The sequence below is a fragment of the Sander vitreus genome, chromosome 6 (genome assembly GCF_031162955.1).
Source record: "Sander vitreus isolate 19-12246 chromosome 6, sanVit1, whole genome shotgun sequence".
NCBI lineage: Eukaryota > Metazoa > Chordata > Actinopteri > Perciformes > Percidae > Sander > Sander vitreus.
The window spans coordinates 25,120,255-25,134,926 of NC_135860.1; the positions used below are offsets into that span (position 1 = coordinate 25,120,255).

Consider the following 14,672-nt stretch of genomic DNA (forward strand, 5'->3'; position numbering starts at 1 on the left):
CTATAAGTATAACTTTTACCTGTGATTCTGTGTATCATAATGCCTGTGTGGAATCTGAATGGGTGTGCTATGACAGTGTTTTCTAATACTTAATCTATTTTAAACACACAGATAATTAAATCACAGTCACATCTCAACTGACTCTTCTCACCAGCTCACTGAAACTGTTCCTAAAGAGAGACTGCCTCTGGTCCACGTCACAAAATAAAAGCTGGGCTTTATAACATGTATCTTTAAGCCATGAACTGTAATCAAATCACCCCAAATAACACTTTGGCAGAGACGCCAGAGACAGACAATTACACTATGGCAGTGTTTTTGGAGTATGTATTACGTTAAGAGCATGACTATGTGGAGAAGCAACAAAAGAGCTGTCATCAAATACTTTACCTAAGACCTCCCACTCTTCAAAGAAAGGTGGGAGTCTAGATCTGAGAGCAATTGCATCACATGCACAGTGAGAGTAAGACAAGGTAGGAAGTAGGTGAATTGGCAGACATTCAAACATACCTTCAATGAAGTTAGGCCATGACTTCTCCTCTGGCTCCTCCAGTGAGTGGTCCCACTCTTCCTCAGGTGAGGCTCCTTCCACCCTGGCCCCAGACAGCCCTGACAAAAGTGCACGCTCTATGGCGATTTGTTCCAGAACATCCAGGTCCAGTCCATCTCCTTCCTCCTCACGTTGTACAGGTGGAGGAGGGGACTGTGCCCCAGTCGCATCGGGACTAATAACCTGCTTCACCTCAACTATCTCTTCTACCACTACAATTTTCCTCTTCATGGCGGCCTCGTCTGTGTCGGGGCTTACAGACTCACAGGTGTCCCCCAGGTGAAGCTGGTCAGACTGGGCAGTGGCAGGTGTGGCAGTGGCAGAGGGTGTGTCCTCCTCCAAGTCCCTCTTCTTCTCTTCCTCCTGCTTTAAGGCCTCAGAAACAGAGAGCCTTTTCTCTGTGCTGCGCTCTGCTGCCTGACTGGCTGAATGTTGTGCAACTCTGGGAGGCTCCTCTTGCTTGTCGAGGGGGCTGGCCTGTGCCGGAGCTTCAGCTGCCTGTGCTGCTGCTGCTGCTGCTGACGCTAATTCTTCGGCTGCGGGTGCTTCCCTCGCAGTGGAGGATGTTTTTGGTTTCGGAACCTCCCGCTTGATTTTTTCTGCAAAGGGTAGTGCTGGCTCCACCTCCCCTTTGTCTGCAGGGGCCTCACAGAGCACAGCTGCTGCCTGCCTGGTTTCCTCACTGCACAGTCTTTCAGGAGTCATCTTTGGAGAAACATTCAGTTCTTTTACTTCAGAGGTCGTGACCCAGCTGTCTTTAACTGTGGCCTTGGGCAATGATGTCATGTTAGTGGATGGTAATGCCTCTGCTTCAGGCTTTGTGTTTATGGTGTCATGTTTCTTCCCTCTTCCTTTCTTCTTACCCTTTGAAGATTCCTCTGCAGCTTGCCCTTTGTTTGTTAGGGATTTAGTCTCTACTGTGGGTTTCTGAGATTCTGACGCAGGGCTTTTCCCTTCAGGTTTTGGACTTGCTTGTACGAGCTGCACTTGAGTTAATTTCTGCACTGTCACTGTTTCCACTTTAGTCACAGTCATTTCCTCAGATTTCACTGGCTCCGTGTGGGGCAATTTAGCATTTAGCTTGTCCTTGGAGCAAATTGGTCCATGTGCTATTTTGCTGACATTGCTTTCCTCTACCTTGGCTTTTACTTGTGCATCATCTGGAAACTCCACCGGGGGCACTGTTGGGATCTGATCTAATTGTAGTGATGCTACTTCAGAAATACTCTGGTCCTCAGTTTGTTTAGGGATTTCCATTATTAGATTCTCATGAGTTTGTTTCTTTATTTTCCCCCCATCAATACCTATTTTAGCCTGAGTCTTATTTGCCTCTACAGGTCCCTCAGTCGTCATGCTGGTACACACGGTCAAAGGCTCTGAGGTAATCACTGGTGTGGGTTGGAGGGTTTTTTCAGCCACCTCCTCAGGGGGCTTGTCTTTACAGTGCTTCTCCTTCTCAGACTTAGAGTCAGGTAGTTCCTCAGCATTGCTAATTTTGGGTATCTCACCTGGGGATTTCTTTTTCTTCCGTTTGGATTTAGAGCTTCCCTCAACCACTTGTTTGGTTTCCATAACCTCCTCTGTGGTCGCAACATTTTGATTGAGCTGAGGTGAAGAGGAGTCTTTTTGTGCTAATGTGGCACCCTTTTCTGAGACATTAAGGACAGCTTCTGACACTATTTTCTCATCTTTCTTGACATGAGTAGTCACCTTAATATTAGTTTTCTCCTGTTTTGTAATAATTTCAGTTTTCTCATGTTTTGTAATAGTCTCTGTAACTGTAGCTCCCCCCTTGACGGGTTTTGCGTCTTCAGCATTGGCCATAGGTGCTGAGAGAGTCATGGTACTAATAGTAGTTTTAACTTCAAGTATTGAGGACTCCACCATAGTAGTTTTCGGGGGCGCTTCATCAGTTTTGGGCTTTGCTGAGAGATTCACTGAGGTCACTTTAGCATCAATGGGCTTCTGAGTCACCTTAACTTTACAGATCTCCTTTACTGCATCAGTGGACAATACTGGCTCGCCGGTGTTACTGCTGAGTAGGGGTTTGGTGGTCTCCTGAGTGACAGTTCCTTTGGCAATTTTCTTGTCCTTCTCCTGATCTATTTTGGATTCAACCTGGATCTTCACCTCCACAGGTTTAACTGGTTCCCCATTAACCTTTGCTCTCTTAATCTTCTCTTCCTTGACATCTTTATGGACAGTGATGACAGTGGTGGAAGTGTTTGTGTCGGTCAGGAGTTTGGATGTTTCCATTTTGATAACTGCCTGGGCCTTCATGTTATCAGTTGCTGTTTTAGCTGAAGGCTTTACCTCTGCAGATCTAACTGCATCCACAATCACCTTTTGTGTCTTCCCGTCCTTGACATCTTTATTGGCAGATTTTGGGATGGCAGGTGTGGAGGTGGCAGTGTCAGTAAGGAGTTTGGAGGTTTCCTGAGCATCAGCCACTGTGATAACTGCCTGGGTTATGTTATCGGTTGTTCTTTCAGCTGTAGCCTTGATCTCTGCAGATTTAATTGGATCCACAATCACCTTTTGCATCTTCTCCTCTTTGAGCTCTGTAGCACGAAGTGTTGTGATCGCTGAATTTCTTGTTACCATTTCACGTGGCTTCATGGAAGCTTTTTCATCAGCAATCTTGAGCTTCTCTTTATTCGTTTTGGGACTAGAGGGTTCAGCCTGAATCTTTGATGTCGCAGCACCTGTAGCCGCAGCGACAGCAGCCACAGTTAATGGTAGGGCTGATTTGGAGGACATTGATGTCACAGTGGTTTGTGACGCATCCTGTTTCCAAGCTGCCTTCTGACTCTGGACAGACATTGGTGCCTTCTGCTTTTGGACTTCGAATACTCTTCTTTCCTGTGATGTTGTCACTGGCTTCTCACTGCTCACATCAGGCTGTTGACGAGAGACTCTTTTTAGCCTGCTCTCCTCCATCATTGCTGCCTCATTTCTGAAGTTGTCCCCCCTCCTAGACAAAGGCTGAGGCTGGTCCTCAACTTCCCATGCGGCTTTTGGTCGGACTGGTTCTGCAGCCAGCGGACGACCCCTAAACCTGGGTGTCCTATCAGTGTAGCTCTCTTTTTCTCCGGGACCCATCATCCTATGGCGGTAACCTTGACGCTCGGACAAAGACTCTTGGCTCTCTGATTCACCCCTGCGTCCTGGCTTAGGGACATAAGATGTAGGACCTTCCACAGATTGGACCCGTGCACGGTGGGCAACAGCCAGGGTGGCAGCTGGCTTCCTGATCCTCTGCAGGGATGCAGGAACAATCTCAGGGGGCAGGTGCAGGTAGTCACGCAGGTAAACAATGCCCTCATTGGTCAGGTACCAATAGAAATGTCTCCAAGCAAATGTCTCTTTCACATAGCCCCGAGACTTAAGAGACCCCATGGCACGGATTACTTGTAGGTTGCTCACACCTTCTATCTCAGGGTGCTTGATCTGAGGCCTCTTGTCCTTCTTGGCCACCATGACACCATCTTTAAACAGGACCTCATAGATGGCCCTCAGTTCCAGCAGGGGCATTAGCATTCCAGCAACCATTGTGCTTTATGTCAGTATACTCACAAATTGAAACTGAAACTAAACAATATTAAAGAAAGATAAATAAGGCAAGCTCACGTCTTGTGTGAAAGAATCCAGTGGCAAAACCAGCTGTCACGTGCTTCTCAATTCAATTAGAAAGAAAATGGAAGAAGAAATACTTGTAAGCTCTGTTTCTTACTTTCTTTTCCTCTTGTTCTTGCTGATCCTTTGGATATTGTGAAGAAAAAGAGTATTCCTCTGTGAAATCTGACTTAAACAAAGTCAAAATTGTACCGTCTCCCCAACTACTTTCAGCGTGGCTGGGAATGAACAGTCTCCGTTCTGCCGAGATGGCAATGACAGAATGGAAGAGAGGGAACGTGTGTGAGAGAGTGTGAGAGAGAGAGAGTGAGGCACACTTCTCAGTCTGGCTCCTCCTACCTTCTCCCTCTATTTCTTAGGAAAAAACGGCATGGAAAAAAATCCTCACTAAAGCAAATAGTACAGCGGGAAGTAGGAAGTAAGAGAAAAAAGGCGTATGCAATAAATTGATTGAAATAAAAATAGCGCCAAGTCAAATTACTGGAGCAACACACCTATGAAGTGCGTTTGAGCACATGCTCTGTAGCTCTGTGACTTTTTACGGAGACGCCCACCCATACACAAAAGCACACACCTCCCATATAATGTACACTCACACCTCTAAGCAGATACACACCCTTAGGCATGTTACACACACATCGGCCCAGCAAATGAGCTTTTCTAAATAGGGATTAGTTTAGAGAAGAAAGAGGGTAAACCAGTTGGCATATATCTATCCTGCCCTGAGCATCAAGTACAAAGTGTCTAGTTCCACACATTTCCCGATCAGGTATCACTGAGTTTCACAAGGTGTGCCTTTCGGTTCTCATGTCACATAGTCTTGTGAATGTGTAAAGCAAAGGTGACATGTGAAGAGAGAATACATTAATTACCATAAATGGTCTCCAAGATATGGAAAAGACAAAACTGGCATGACAGTTAAACTCACACACTGGTAGTTTGATGCGACAGAGAGAGAGAAACAAAATTAGTTCAATTCTATTCTAATTCTAGTCTGTGTTTGTTGGATAGTCACCAAGTCACCAAATAAAGGAAATTACCTAAACTAATAAGTGTTTCCCAGCTCATTAAAGTGATGCAACAGACTGTATATGCACCCTAAAGTTGTGCTGCTGCTTCAAACAGCTAACATTTGGGCTTCATGCCTCTATTTAGCTGGCAACCAAGAATCTGTCTTGCACAACTATATAAAGAGCTGTGCATTATAGCTAACCTTTTCCGCGCTCCCAGGAACATGATATCAGATTTCTATCCCTAGATCACTTCTCTCTTCTGTACATCTGTCTCCAGTTCGTCTCTCTGTGTCAGTGAGAGTGTCCATTCACAGCTGGTGTTCAAGCCAAACTGGAAGGAAAAGTGACCCTTGTTGGATAGAACAGAGGGGTAAATGTTCACTTATCCCACTGAAAAGAAAAAGGATATACTGGAGAGTAGAGTAAGCACACGGTACTGTGCTGGAACACAGGGATTCAGTTGCGAAATAATAGCAGCGACAAAATGATGGATTCCGCCTGCTGTTTGTTTATTTTATTTGCCATGGCAACAGTCAAATGAAGTAAGCCAGTTCTGAGTGAGCCACATATCCGTTTTCAGGGCTGCAGTGGAGCAGCAGACCATACATCTGTTGTCCTGGACAGCTGGACTACACTGTCATTTATCAGACCATTATTTGCAAAGACACTCTGTAATCTGAACAAACCATTAGCACATGTCAAGCTTTCACCAGCAATCCAGAAAATTTTAAAATAATCTCAGAGTAAAATGATACATGTTATGTGCTTAAAGCCCAAAGCAAACATTAATATGAACAAGTTAAAAATCATTTCTGGCAGTAGTTAACCTCACTTGTTTTCACTAATGCTGTCATAAAAACAATACCTGTCACACAACAATTCTTTCACATCTCCGATTAGGAAGTGTTGCCCAAGGCCATGTGTGTACTCCACCTACAGCAGATATGCTCTAAAACATCCCTCATGGTGTTATATTATCTTTAATGGTGCATGTTGAGTTAATGATTACATAAGGCTTTTCAGTGGAGGAACAAAGGACACAAGAACACTCTTGCATTGTACAAGAACGGCATTCCTCCGTATTACGAAACAAATAATTTTTCATTGACATGCTGCAGTTTGGCTGACGGGGGTGGTGGCAGCAGGTTAAAGCTGGCTGTGTATGTACATGTGGGAATCTGCAAGCTCAGGTTTAAGTAAGTGTATATAACTGAGATGAAGAGGATTCTGAAGCATTTTATTACTAAACCTATTTGGTATTTTGTGGTACACTGCTGGATGTCTAGTTGGCAGTTAAGAGGTCATGAAAACAACATATACTGTAAGGAAGTATTCAAACAGGAAAAACCCAATTACATTACCAATCAACCCAATGTCATGCCAGTTAACAATGTGTTATAATTCAAGCCTGGAGCTATCTCATTTTGGGGTAATATGCATCACCATGCATGGTGCTTTGCTCTCCTGGCTGCAAATCAGTGTGATTTCATGCACTGTTTAAGCACAAAGTGTTCAGTGAACTTCAAACTTCCCACAGTGACCTTATTCTGGCTTGAGGCCCAGTCCCCTTGAACCATCCAAATATCAAATATGCCCGCTCCAAGAGAAATACTGTATCACGGGGCCTGACAAACCCTGGCAATGAACATGGCGTAGCTGCTTTTTACTGTGACTTGATGGTTACAATAGCTGTGTGAAGGTTTACAGTGACATTAGGAACATAATAACTGATCCGAAATAGAATCTCAGAAGGGAACGCTCACGATAAAACTAATGGCTTCTAATTTCATTCAGTCTATAAACAGATGCAGCAGACAGCTGTAAATGGAAACATGATTTGATTGATTGAAGCAGATAAAGGAGTATTAAGACTTTGGGGAAAGAGTATCTAAATAGTTCCTTGGTTAGGAGTCCACTTCTGCTACAATGTTTCAGAGCTCCTCAAGTCCCAGAATAGACTTGTCACCACCAAGGGATGGTGGCTGGCGACTGGCCCACCGTAAAGGCTTGCTGCCCTGGGGTCTGTGGGGCGTGCACACGTGCCCCCCTTTCTGATATCAGATCGGAGCCACTCCAACAACTTCCAGCAAAGGTCAGCAGAGCCTTTCTTAACCACTAACGTATGTGCTTTAAAAGTTAGTGTGCTGTCGAAACTTAATAACTTAGAGTGATGAGTCATCCAACCAATGACACATGTAATTCTAGTGTACAGGTTAGCTTCATACATGACGATCAAGTTATCACGGTTAACATTTAGGTTTAATTTAGCTTTTAAAGCAGGAACAAATGCAATATTTGCCATCTGTCAGCCACTGACTGATTGTAGGTGAGCAGTATTAACTGGAACACACTTTTGCACATTGCTATAAAGCACTACATGCTGCTCTGAATATACATTTCAAAAAGTAAAGCACCTATTGTGAAAGCACAGGAGGTGGATAAAACGTCTGTTTTATCCACCTGTCTACAGAAGCATCTTGTTTGGAAGGGAGGCCCTTAGTCTACAACAAATCATGACTTGCACTTTTGTACTTGTGACTAAGCATTCTGCAATGCATGAGCGCTCCCTTTTTATCTGGACGATAAACCTATTTTTATTTGAGAAGCTTTTCCCCTGGCTGGGTATAGTTAGGCGAGTGACCCCCTCAGTCGGGGACAGCTGTGACCCCTGACGGAGCCGACACATGTTAGAGCACGACCCAGGAACCTGCTAAAGTTAGTTAGTTGTAAACAGTTTCATATAGCGGCGGGGGTTGTCCCCACAATAATTATAGGCTTTCCCAGTAGTCAATTGTAACTGCTTTAACTAATTATAAAGCAATTGATTGCATTTAACAGTAACAGTAAAAGTAATAAAAAAAACACTGCAAAACAGTGTGAAAGTGCCTCCATAGCCTTAAAGAGCACTATGGCAGGAAATAAAAATGACTCTGAAATAAGTGTTAAAAGAGAGAGTCACATTTTCTCTCTTCGCTTTAAGAAATCATACATACATTTGTATTGATATCACAAGTTTGCAGGTTTTAGTCTGGAGGGATAAAAATAATTTGGATAAAAGCCTAGGCTAAATGAAATGTAATGTAAATGTAATGTAATGTAAATACAACAGTTAAGACTGTGGTACCTTTTTTCTGGAGCTGATATAAGATTGGACAACATACCTATCATATGTGAACCAAATGTGAAACACATCTTTTTAAAAATGTATATTAACTGAAATAGTAAAACATGTTCAAGTTTTTCTAGCCATGCTAGGTCTGTGGGGCTTACGATCTGTCTGCCGTTTTGGACGGTTGTAGAAATGGTTGTTCAATCCCTTTGGTCGAAACTGAAATATCTCAACAACTCAATGGATTTTGTACAGAGGAGGGATGAAGCTTCCTGACTTATGTGACCCCTTGACTTTTCCTCTTGTGCCACCAGTAGGTTAACTGGCAGGGCGCTCAAAGACATTTCCCATTTGCCTATGCTGTACTTTGTGTTTAGTGCTAATTAGCAAATGTTAGCATGCTAACACACTAAATTAATTAACATGGTAAACATTGTACTAAACATCAGCAGCGTGTCACTGTAATCATATTACTGAAGCATGTTGACATTACCATTTAGCTCAAAGCACCACTGTGCCTAAGTACAGCCTCACAGAGCTGCTAGCATGGCTGCAGACTACACTAAAAACATCAAATATACAAGATTTGTCATATTTTTCTGATATTATTTTCACATAATCATTTTAGATTTATAGTTGTCCAGGGCCTAAAGATTTAGGCCCTGCTCACACGAATATGGCTGCGGGTGAAAATGACAAAATATTTTATCAGATGTGCCTTTCGTTTAGACAGCGACTGCATTTTTGGGGCTTAAAAACGCAAAAAAAGTGAAACCACCCTCCAGAGTGGAAATCTTAAAAACGCTCCACCGTCGCGTTCCCGTCTAAAGGCTAAAAACGCACTGTGCGTGTGCGTGTGTGTGTGTGTCTGTCTGTGCCACGTGTGTCCAGACAAAACTGTCAGCTTTTGTTGTTCGCTTCGCACTACTATGGAGAGGAGAGGGAGAGAGGAGGAGAAGAGAGAGACAAGTAGAAGGCGCGCAGACTTGGTAGATCGCATTTCACACACTTTTGCATCACCATATGCACGCAGATTTCCCCCCCATAACGCTCGTCTAAACGCGGAATAAAAAGTGAGAACGCAACGCCACTTTTGCGTTTTCTCTTCAGATCGTTTCTGTCTAAACATAGCCTTAGGGTGTCACATATTCTACCGACTGTAAACCCCTTTGGTAAAGGTTTTTGTTTTGGGCTATATATAAACTTGACTTGTTGACTTGGCAATTGTAACATGCTGACTGACAGCATGTGAGGCTTTAATCCCACCCTCCAACAACCTTGACTGATATTTGTATGTGACAGCATGAACAACAGTATCAATGCGTGCTTGTAAAGGCAGAGAAAGTAGCCTTTGAAATGCAAGAGGGATCAAGCTGCAAGGATTAACCCATGGCACTGACTAGTCCCTGGCCACTCTTGGCGTAATTGGGATGACCCAGTGGGGTTAAAGATTTATGATTTGTATGGAACTCTGAGTCCAATGGATAGCCAAAGGGACTAGAGATAATTTGAGGGGTGGCCAGTACAAAAAAATACTCTATATACTGTCCCGCAAAACAAAAACCCACAGAAGTGTGTTAAACCACAGAATGACTTCAGACAAAGACACACTGTGTGTTAGGAGCTGCTGGGCATGGAGGGAGACTGAGAGGTGTCTTTGGCATTCCTCAAGCTGCTGCAAAAATAAATAATCAACTGTTCTTGGATGACTGAAGTAAAAACAATGGGCAAGTTACAGTAGAAGGAAGAACTGCTTTTGCTCTGTTCAGAGCTGAGGGGCAAAAACAATAGACAAAGTAATGGTCTGAAATCAATCAAGGCACTATAGGAACTCTTGTTACTTTGCCAACACAAACTTTTCTTGCCCTATAATTATCTTTGGAGTTATATATGGCTCAGTAAAAGCCTTTGTTTTATAAAAATCAAGTCTGTGGAACTGTTTAAAAGTGGAGAAAAAAAGCGAGGGGGGGGCTTAAGCCAAGCAACATAAAACTGTACGGACGTCACAAGTACTGTAGAATAGCCTACTGTTTGAGCTGAAAAAAAAAAAAAAAAGCCAACTCTTGGCTTTTGTCTCAACAGTATAGGTATAAATGCACACGGAAACTCTATAAACTGATGTGTGCTTGAGGTAAAAATGACAGGCCCTGCTTGTGTTCTCAACTCCACGAGTCACTAATCACACTGTCTTCTCCTTTTCCAGAGTGGAAAGACATGAAGTCACAGATTATGTTTCCCTTCACCCTCTTTACCGACCAAAAATAAGCAGTAGCACCTAAAAAGACTGCCAAGCCCCTTTCATTCTTACTCTCTCTCCAACAAGCTGTCAGTCATGTGTTAGTGTTGGGGTCTCAACTGTATGTGTCCAGCCGTACAACGCCCCCTGCAGCCTCTCAGACTTGGACAGGAGCCGACCCATGAGGGGGTAAACAAGGACGAACAGTAGGAGCAGCAATGCGACAGATTTGCCAATGTCGAGCACTAGGAACAGCATCGGCGTGGATAATAATGGATAATGTTCCTTATGATTGATGCAGAGTATGCCAAAGTATTCCTCACTCTAACATTCTCCACCTATTATCCAGTACTTCCTGAAAGGGATATATACGTGCAGTACATTCCTGCAGTCCAAAAAGCACAATTTGTTTCTTGCCATTCTGACTAGAGTAATAGAAATCAGCTTTTGGTGGGAGTTCTGCAAACAGCCAATGACTACAAAACCGCTTTGTGTTCTAAACAAGTTCCAGCAGTGAGATCTGGACAGAAAATTCAAACCAGCCCTCTCTTGTTCTTTCTCCTGTGAGAGCCAGCTCAGCTAAACGGCAGCCAGGTTTAGAATCAGCATGCAATAGATGTATTACACCATTTAGAAGCTAGAAAAAGCTTAACTATGCATACAACGTTGCACAACGCCCTATTTTACTCTCCCGATGATGTGAAAAAACGAGTTGTCTATATGCGGCCACACCTCTTCATGACATGAACATTCATTTGACCAATGCTGGCAATCATCCTGCCTCCTTTTCCTGTATCATATCGTGATCAATCCATGTATGCCACTTACCTTTCTTTGGGCTGAGCCAGAACCGATCTCCAAGAGGATCTCCTCTGTCCATGCTGCTTTGATCTAATACACTTCACAAAGGCCTCAGTGGCTACGACAAAACACAACACCTTCTTTCTGATTTCACCACCCAGTCAAAACCACACCGCTACTCCTTTATTTTACCCTCTTGTGAGACCCACTGCCCATCCAGCAGAACAACATGGCATACAAGATGGGTCTAAAAGAGAGAAGGAATGGGAGTGGAGGGGTACATTCAGGGTAGGGAGGGTGTTTGTGAAAAAAAGAACAAGGGAATCTTTTCATCTGTGGCCCATAAATGCAGAGGAACATGTACACCATAAATCTGAGGGCCTTGCCAGGCTGGACACATCCTCTCTGCTGCCCGGGAGACCCTGCTCCATGTCCCATACATTCAAAGTAGCCCACGCTTTTTTTCCAACAGCTAACTGGGAGATACACACTGGGTGTCTTGTTCAAGAAACATCGCAAATTACAACCCCAGAGATTAAGATGAAGGGTGGACAGAAGAAAAGGGAGGACAAGAAAAGTAGATAGAGAAAGGCAGAAGACAAAAGAACTTCAAAAAAAGGCACTGCCAAGGCATCCAAAAGAAACCCAAAAACAACTCTGGCTTTGTCTCTTGCATACTTATTCATTGGTTTAATGGGAGCAATTAAGCTTTTTTTAAGTCCTAAAAGAAGTGAGAGTTAATCTTAGAACTGGAGCAAAGTATTAGTGAACCGCAAAGAACACCATGTAGAGATCCAATGCAAATTTCCTTTCAATGTGCAACATGTGAAACCACATATCAAGATCTGTGAGATCATAGATAACAGCTAATGCTGTTGGGTCTTTATCAGTTCTGGCATCAGTGCAGTTGGCCCTGAAGGGTACGACCAAGAGATAAAGCTAAGACTGAACAGGCATATACTGCAGTACTTGGTCACCTGTCAGAACATAATCCTTCTTTCAATACATTTTCGATGGTTGTGTGAAAATGACACAGATGCCCCTGTCTTCATCCTTGACTTAAGGAGTCTTGACATACATGACAAGATAATCAAGTGAGGATTTTCAACATAGAAGCCTTACTTCACACTCACACACACACACACACACACACACACACACACACACACACACACACAATTCTCTTAAAGGTTAGGTTCACACGTCTTTCTTAATACAATACTTGCTTGATTATATGTACTTTGCAAGAGTTATTGGTTGCTGTAATGATTCCTCCTGTCCATATTGGCCATGAAGAGACCTTTTTTTTAAGATAATTTTTTGGGCATTTTAGGCCTTTATTTATAGGATGTAGTATCTGAAGAGCCTATAAGGTTAAAGTTTGTATAAAGCTCAAATGTGCTGAGACATAATGAGCACTGTGTTAGTGAAGTAAGTTTAATGATTTTCCTCTCAGTGGAGTGATGTGTTGAAGAGGATGTTTTATGTGATTCTGTGATTGGGGGCTGAGTGGGATCAATGATTTTATGTGTAGTGTTGGAGCCCCCCAAAGAGACTCTGACCTCAAAGGGACTCAGACCTTTACTTGCCAACTCACATCTATTTACTTTATCTAACATGTTACCTAAACGTACCCCTTATAAGCCATGTTCTTGCTGCAGCAAGACAGAGTGCATATTGGCTTTGTACTCTCCGGGTTCTGCAGGATCCGTCATGATGCTGAAATCCTTGATGTAATAAACTTTTTATAATCAAGAACAGTGTCAACAAAGTTGACCTTTTGAACACATCGGCAACGCAGTGCTGCAACTAAATATACAACAAGGACAGCTGAAGAGAGAGTGAGAGAGAGATAGAGAGCAAAAGAGAGAGGGGGAGTGACATGCAGCAAAGGGCCACAGGTTGGAGTTGGAACCACGGCCAATGCAAGAGATGAGGGACAAAATCCACAGTCTTCATTCTGTGCACAATTGCATGCAGCGAGTTCAGCTGAAACTCATAAGTATCTCCCAAAATGACAGACTTTTTATTCGACATTCCCTCTTCGTGTCCCTCCACTGACACTCAACAAGGAAACACTCTCCAGGAAACATTATGAGATAAAGACTGTAACTTCAGATGCCAACTTTATTTGGCTAACCCTGACTCGTATGGCTAGACTTTGAATTTAATCTTTGCATGCTTTGAATGAGGACTGTGGAAGTTACACTACGTCCCACTTCTCACATTAAAAGGATTTTTTCATGGCCAGGAATTATTAACCAAAAAACTATTTTCAATGTACATACTGAATATTGTATGACAACAAACTCGAACAGCTGTCAACCTATTTTTTAAGAACCAGTGATTTGAAATTACATTTAAACGGAAGTCGACCCTCACAAAATGGAGCTCCAGTCTGGCTGGTGAGGAGGGTATAAAATGGCTGTAGGGAGCGGCAGGCCAGGCAGTGCCAGCAGGCACTAGCCGGTTTGTGCCACACAGAGACACAGACTTATGCCATGAATGGGAAAGCTCATTCCTTCCTCTTTAACGGTGTTTGTATGAAAAAACACAATAGAGGAAACATCTGCATGCATGTGAAAATGTCACGAACAATGTAACAATGTCACATTTAAGGAATGAAATAAAAAATAAATAAAAAAATGTATTTGAATATCTGCCCGATGAGTCAGCGTCTGCAAACCACACATGGGTGTGGCCATGCTGGGCTTTGGTTGCTGTAACGACGCAGCCCACAGGTTAGGCAAATACCATGTGCTGTCCACGGTTGAGGTCTCAGAAGAACGTGGGTTTACTGCTGCTGCCAAGGGCAACCAGCTATCAAACAACACAACTTGACACAGGATCCGGACTCTGGCTTTCCTGACTGGCTGCCACAATGTGCGGAAACTGAAGAGGCTGAGCTTTATTTTTAGATAGGCATCCTGACAATCATCCTCTAATAGCATACACAGGCAAACACAATACAGGTGACTCCTCATGCAAAAAAGACAGACAGACAGACAGACAGACAGACAGACACACACACACACACGTGATTTATTATCCTCCACCTATAAAACCCCTCCATCTGGAGAGAATGAATAAGTTGCATTCTTTCTTTCCTCAGAGTGGAGAGAAAATAATGACTACATGGGCTGCTTCTTTCACAAAAGAAAGCCTTGCTGTAAACTTACTTAGTGTGTTTGTGGCTGAGGACAGAAAAAGCCTATTCTCCCACGGCTTTGAAGTCTAGTTTCAGACAGCGGTGACTCATCATCATCATTATTCTCTGTAACATTTCAGAAACTGGCGTTTCACTGAGCTGAACCACCCACAAGAGGG

At 43.3% G+C, this 14,672-nt stretch overlaps 1 protein-coding gene across 15 annotated transcripts in view; it reads right to left on the minus strand.

The window, feature by feature from the left end:
• Positions 1-14,672, minus strand: part of plecb (plectin b) — a 158,776-nt gene that overhangs the window by 69,377 nt on the left and 74,727 nt on the right. For 5 of the 15 annotated variants that reach the window (XM_078253562.1, XM_078253561.1, XM_078253560.1 and 2 more), the window contains exon 1: positions 511-4,427. The exons of 9 other annotated variants lie outside the window; for them this stretch is intronic. In XM_078253562.1, the coding sequence (XP_078109688.1) occupies positions 511-4,102 (3,592 nt within the window). In that variant the 5' untranslated portion in view covers positions 4,103-4,427. Of the gene's footprint in view, positions 1-510; positions 4,428-14,672 lie in introns of those variants that run through there. One more of the 15 variants, XM_078253563.1, reaches the window with a different exon arrangement.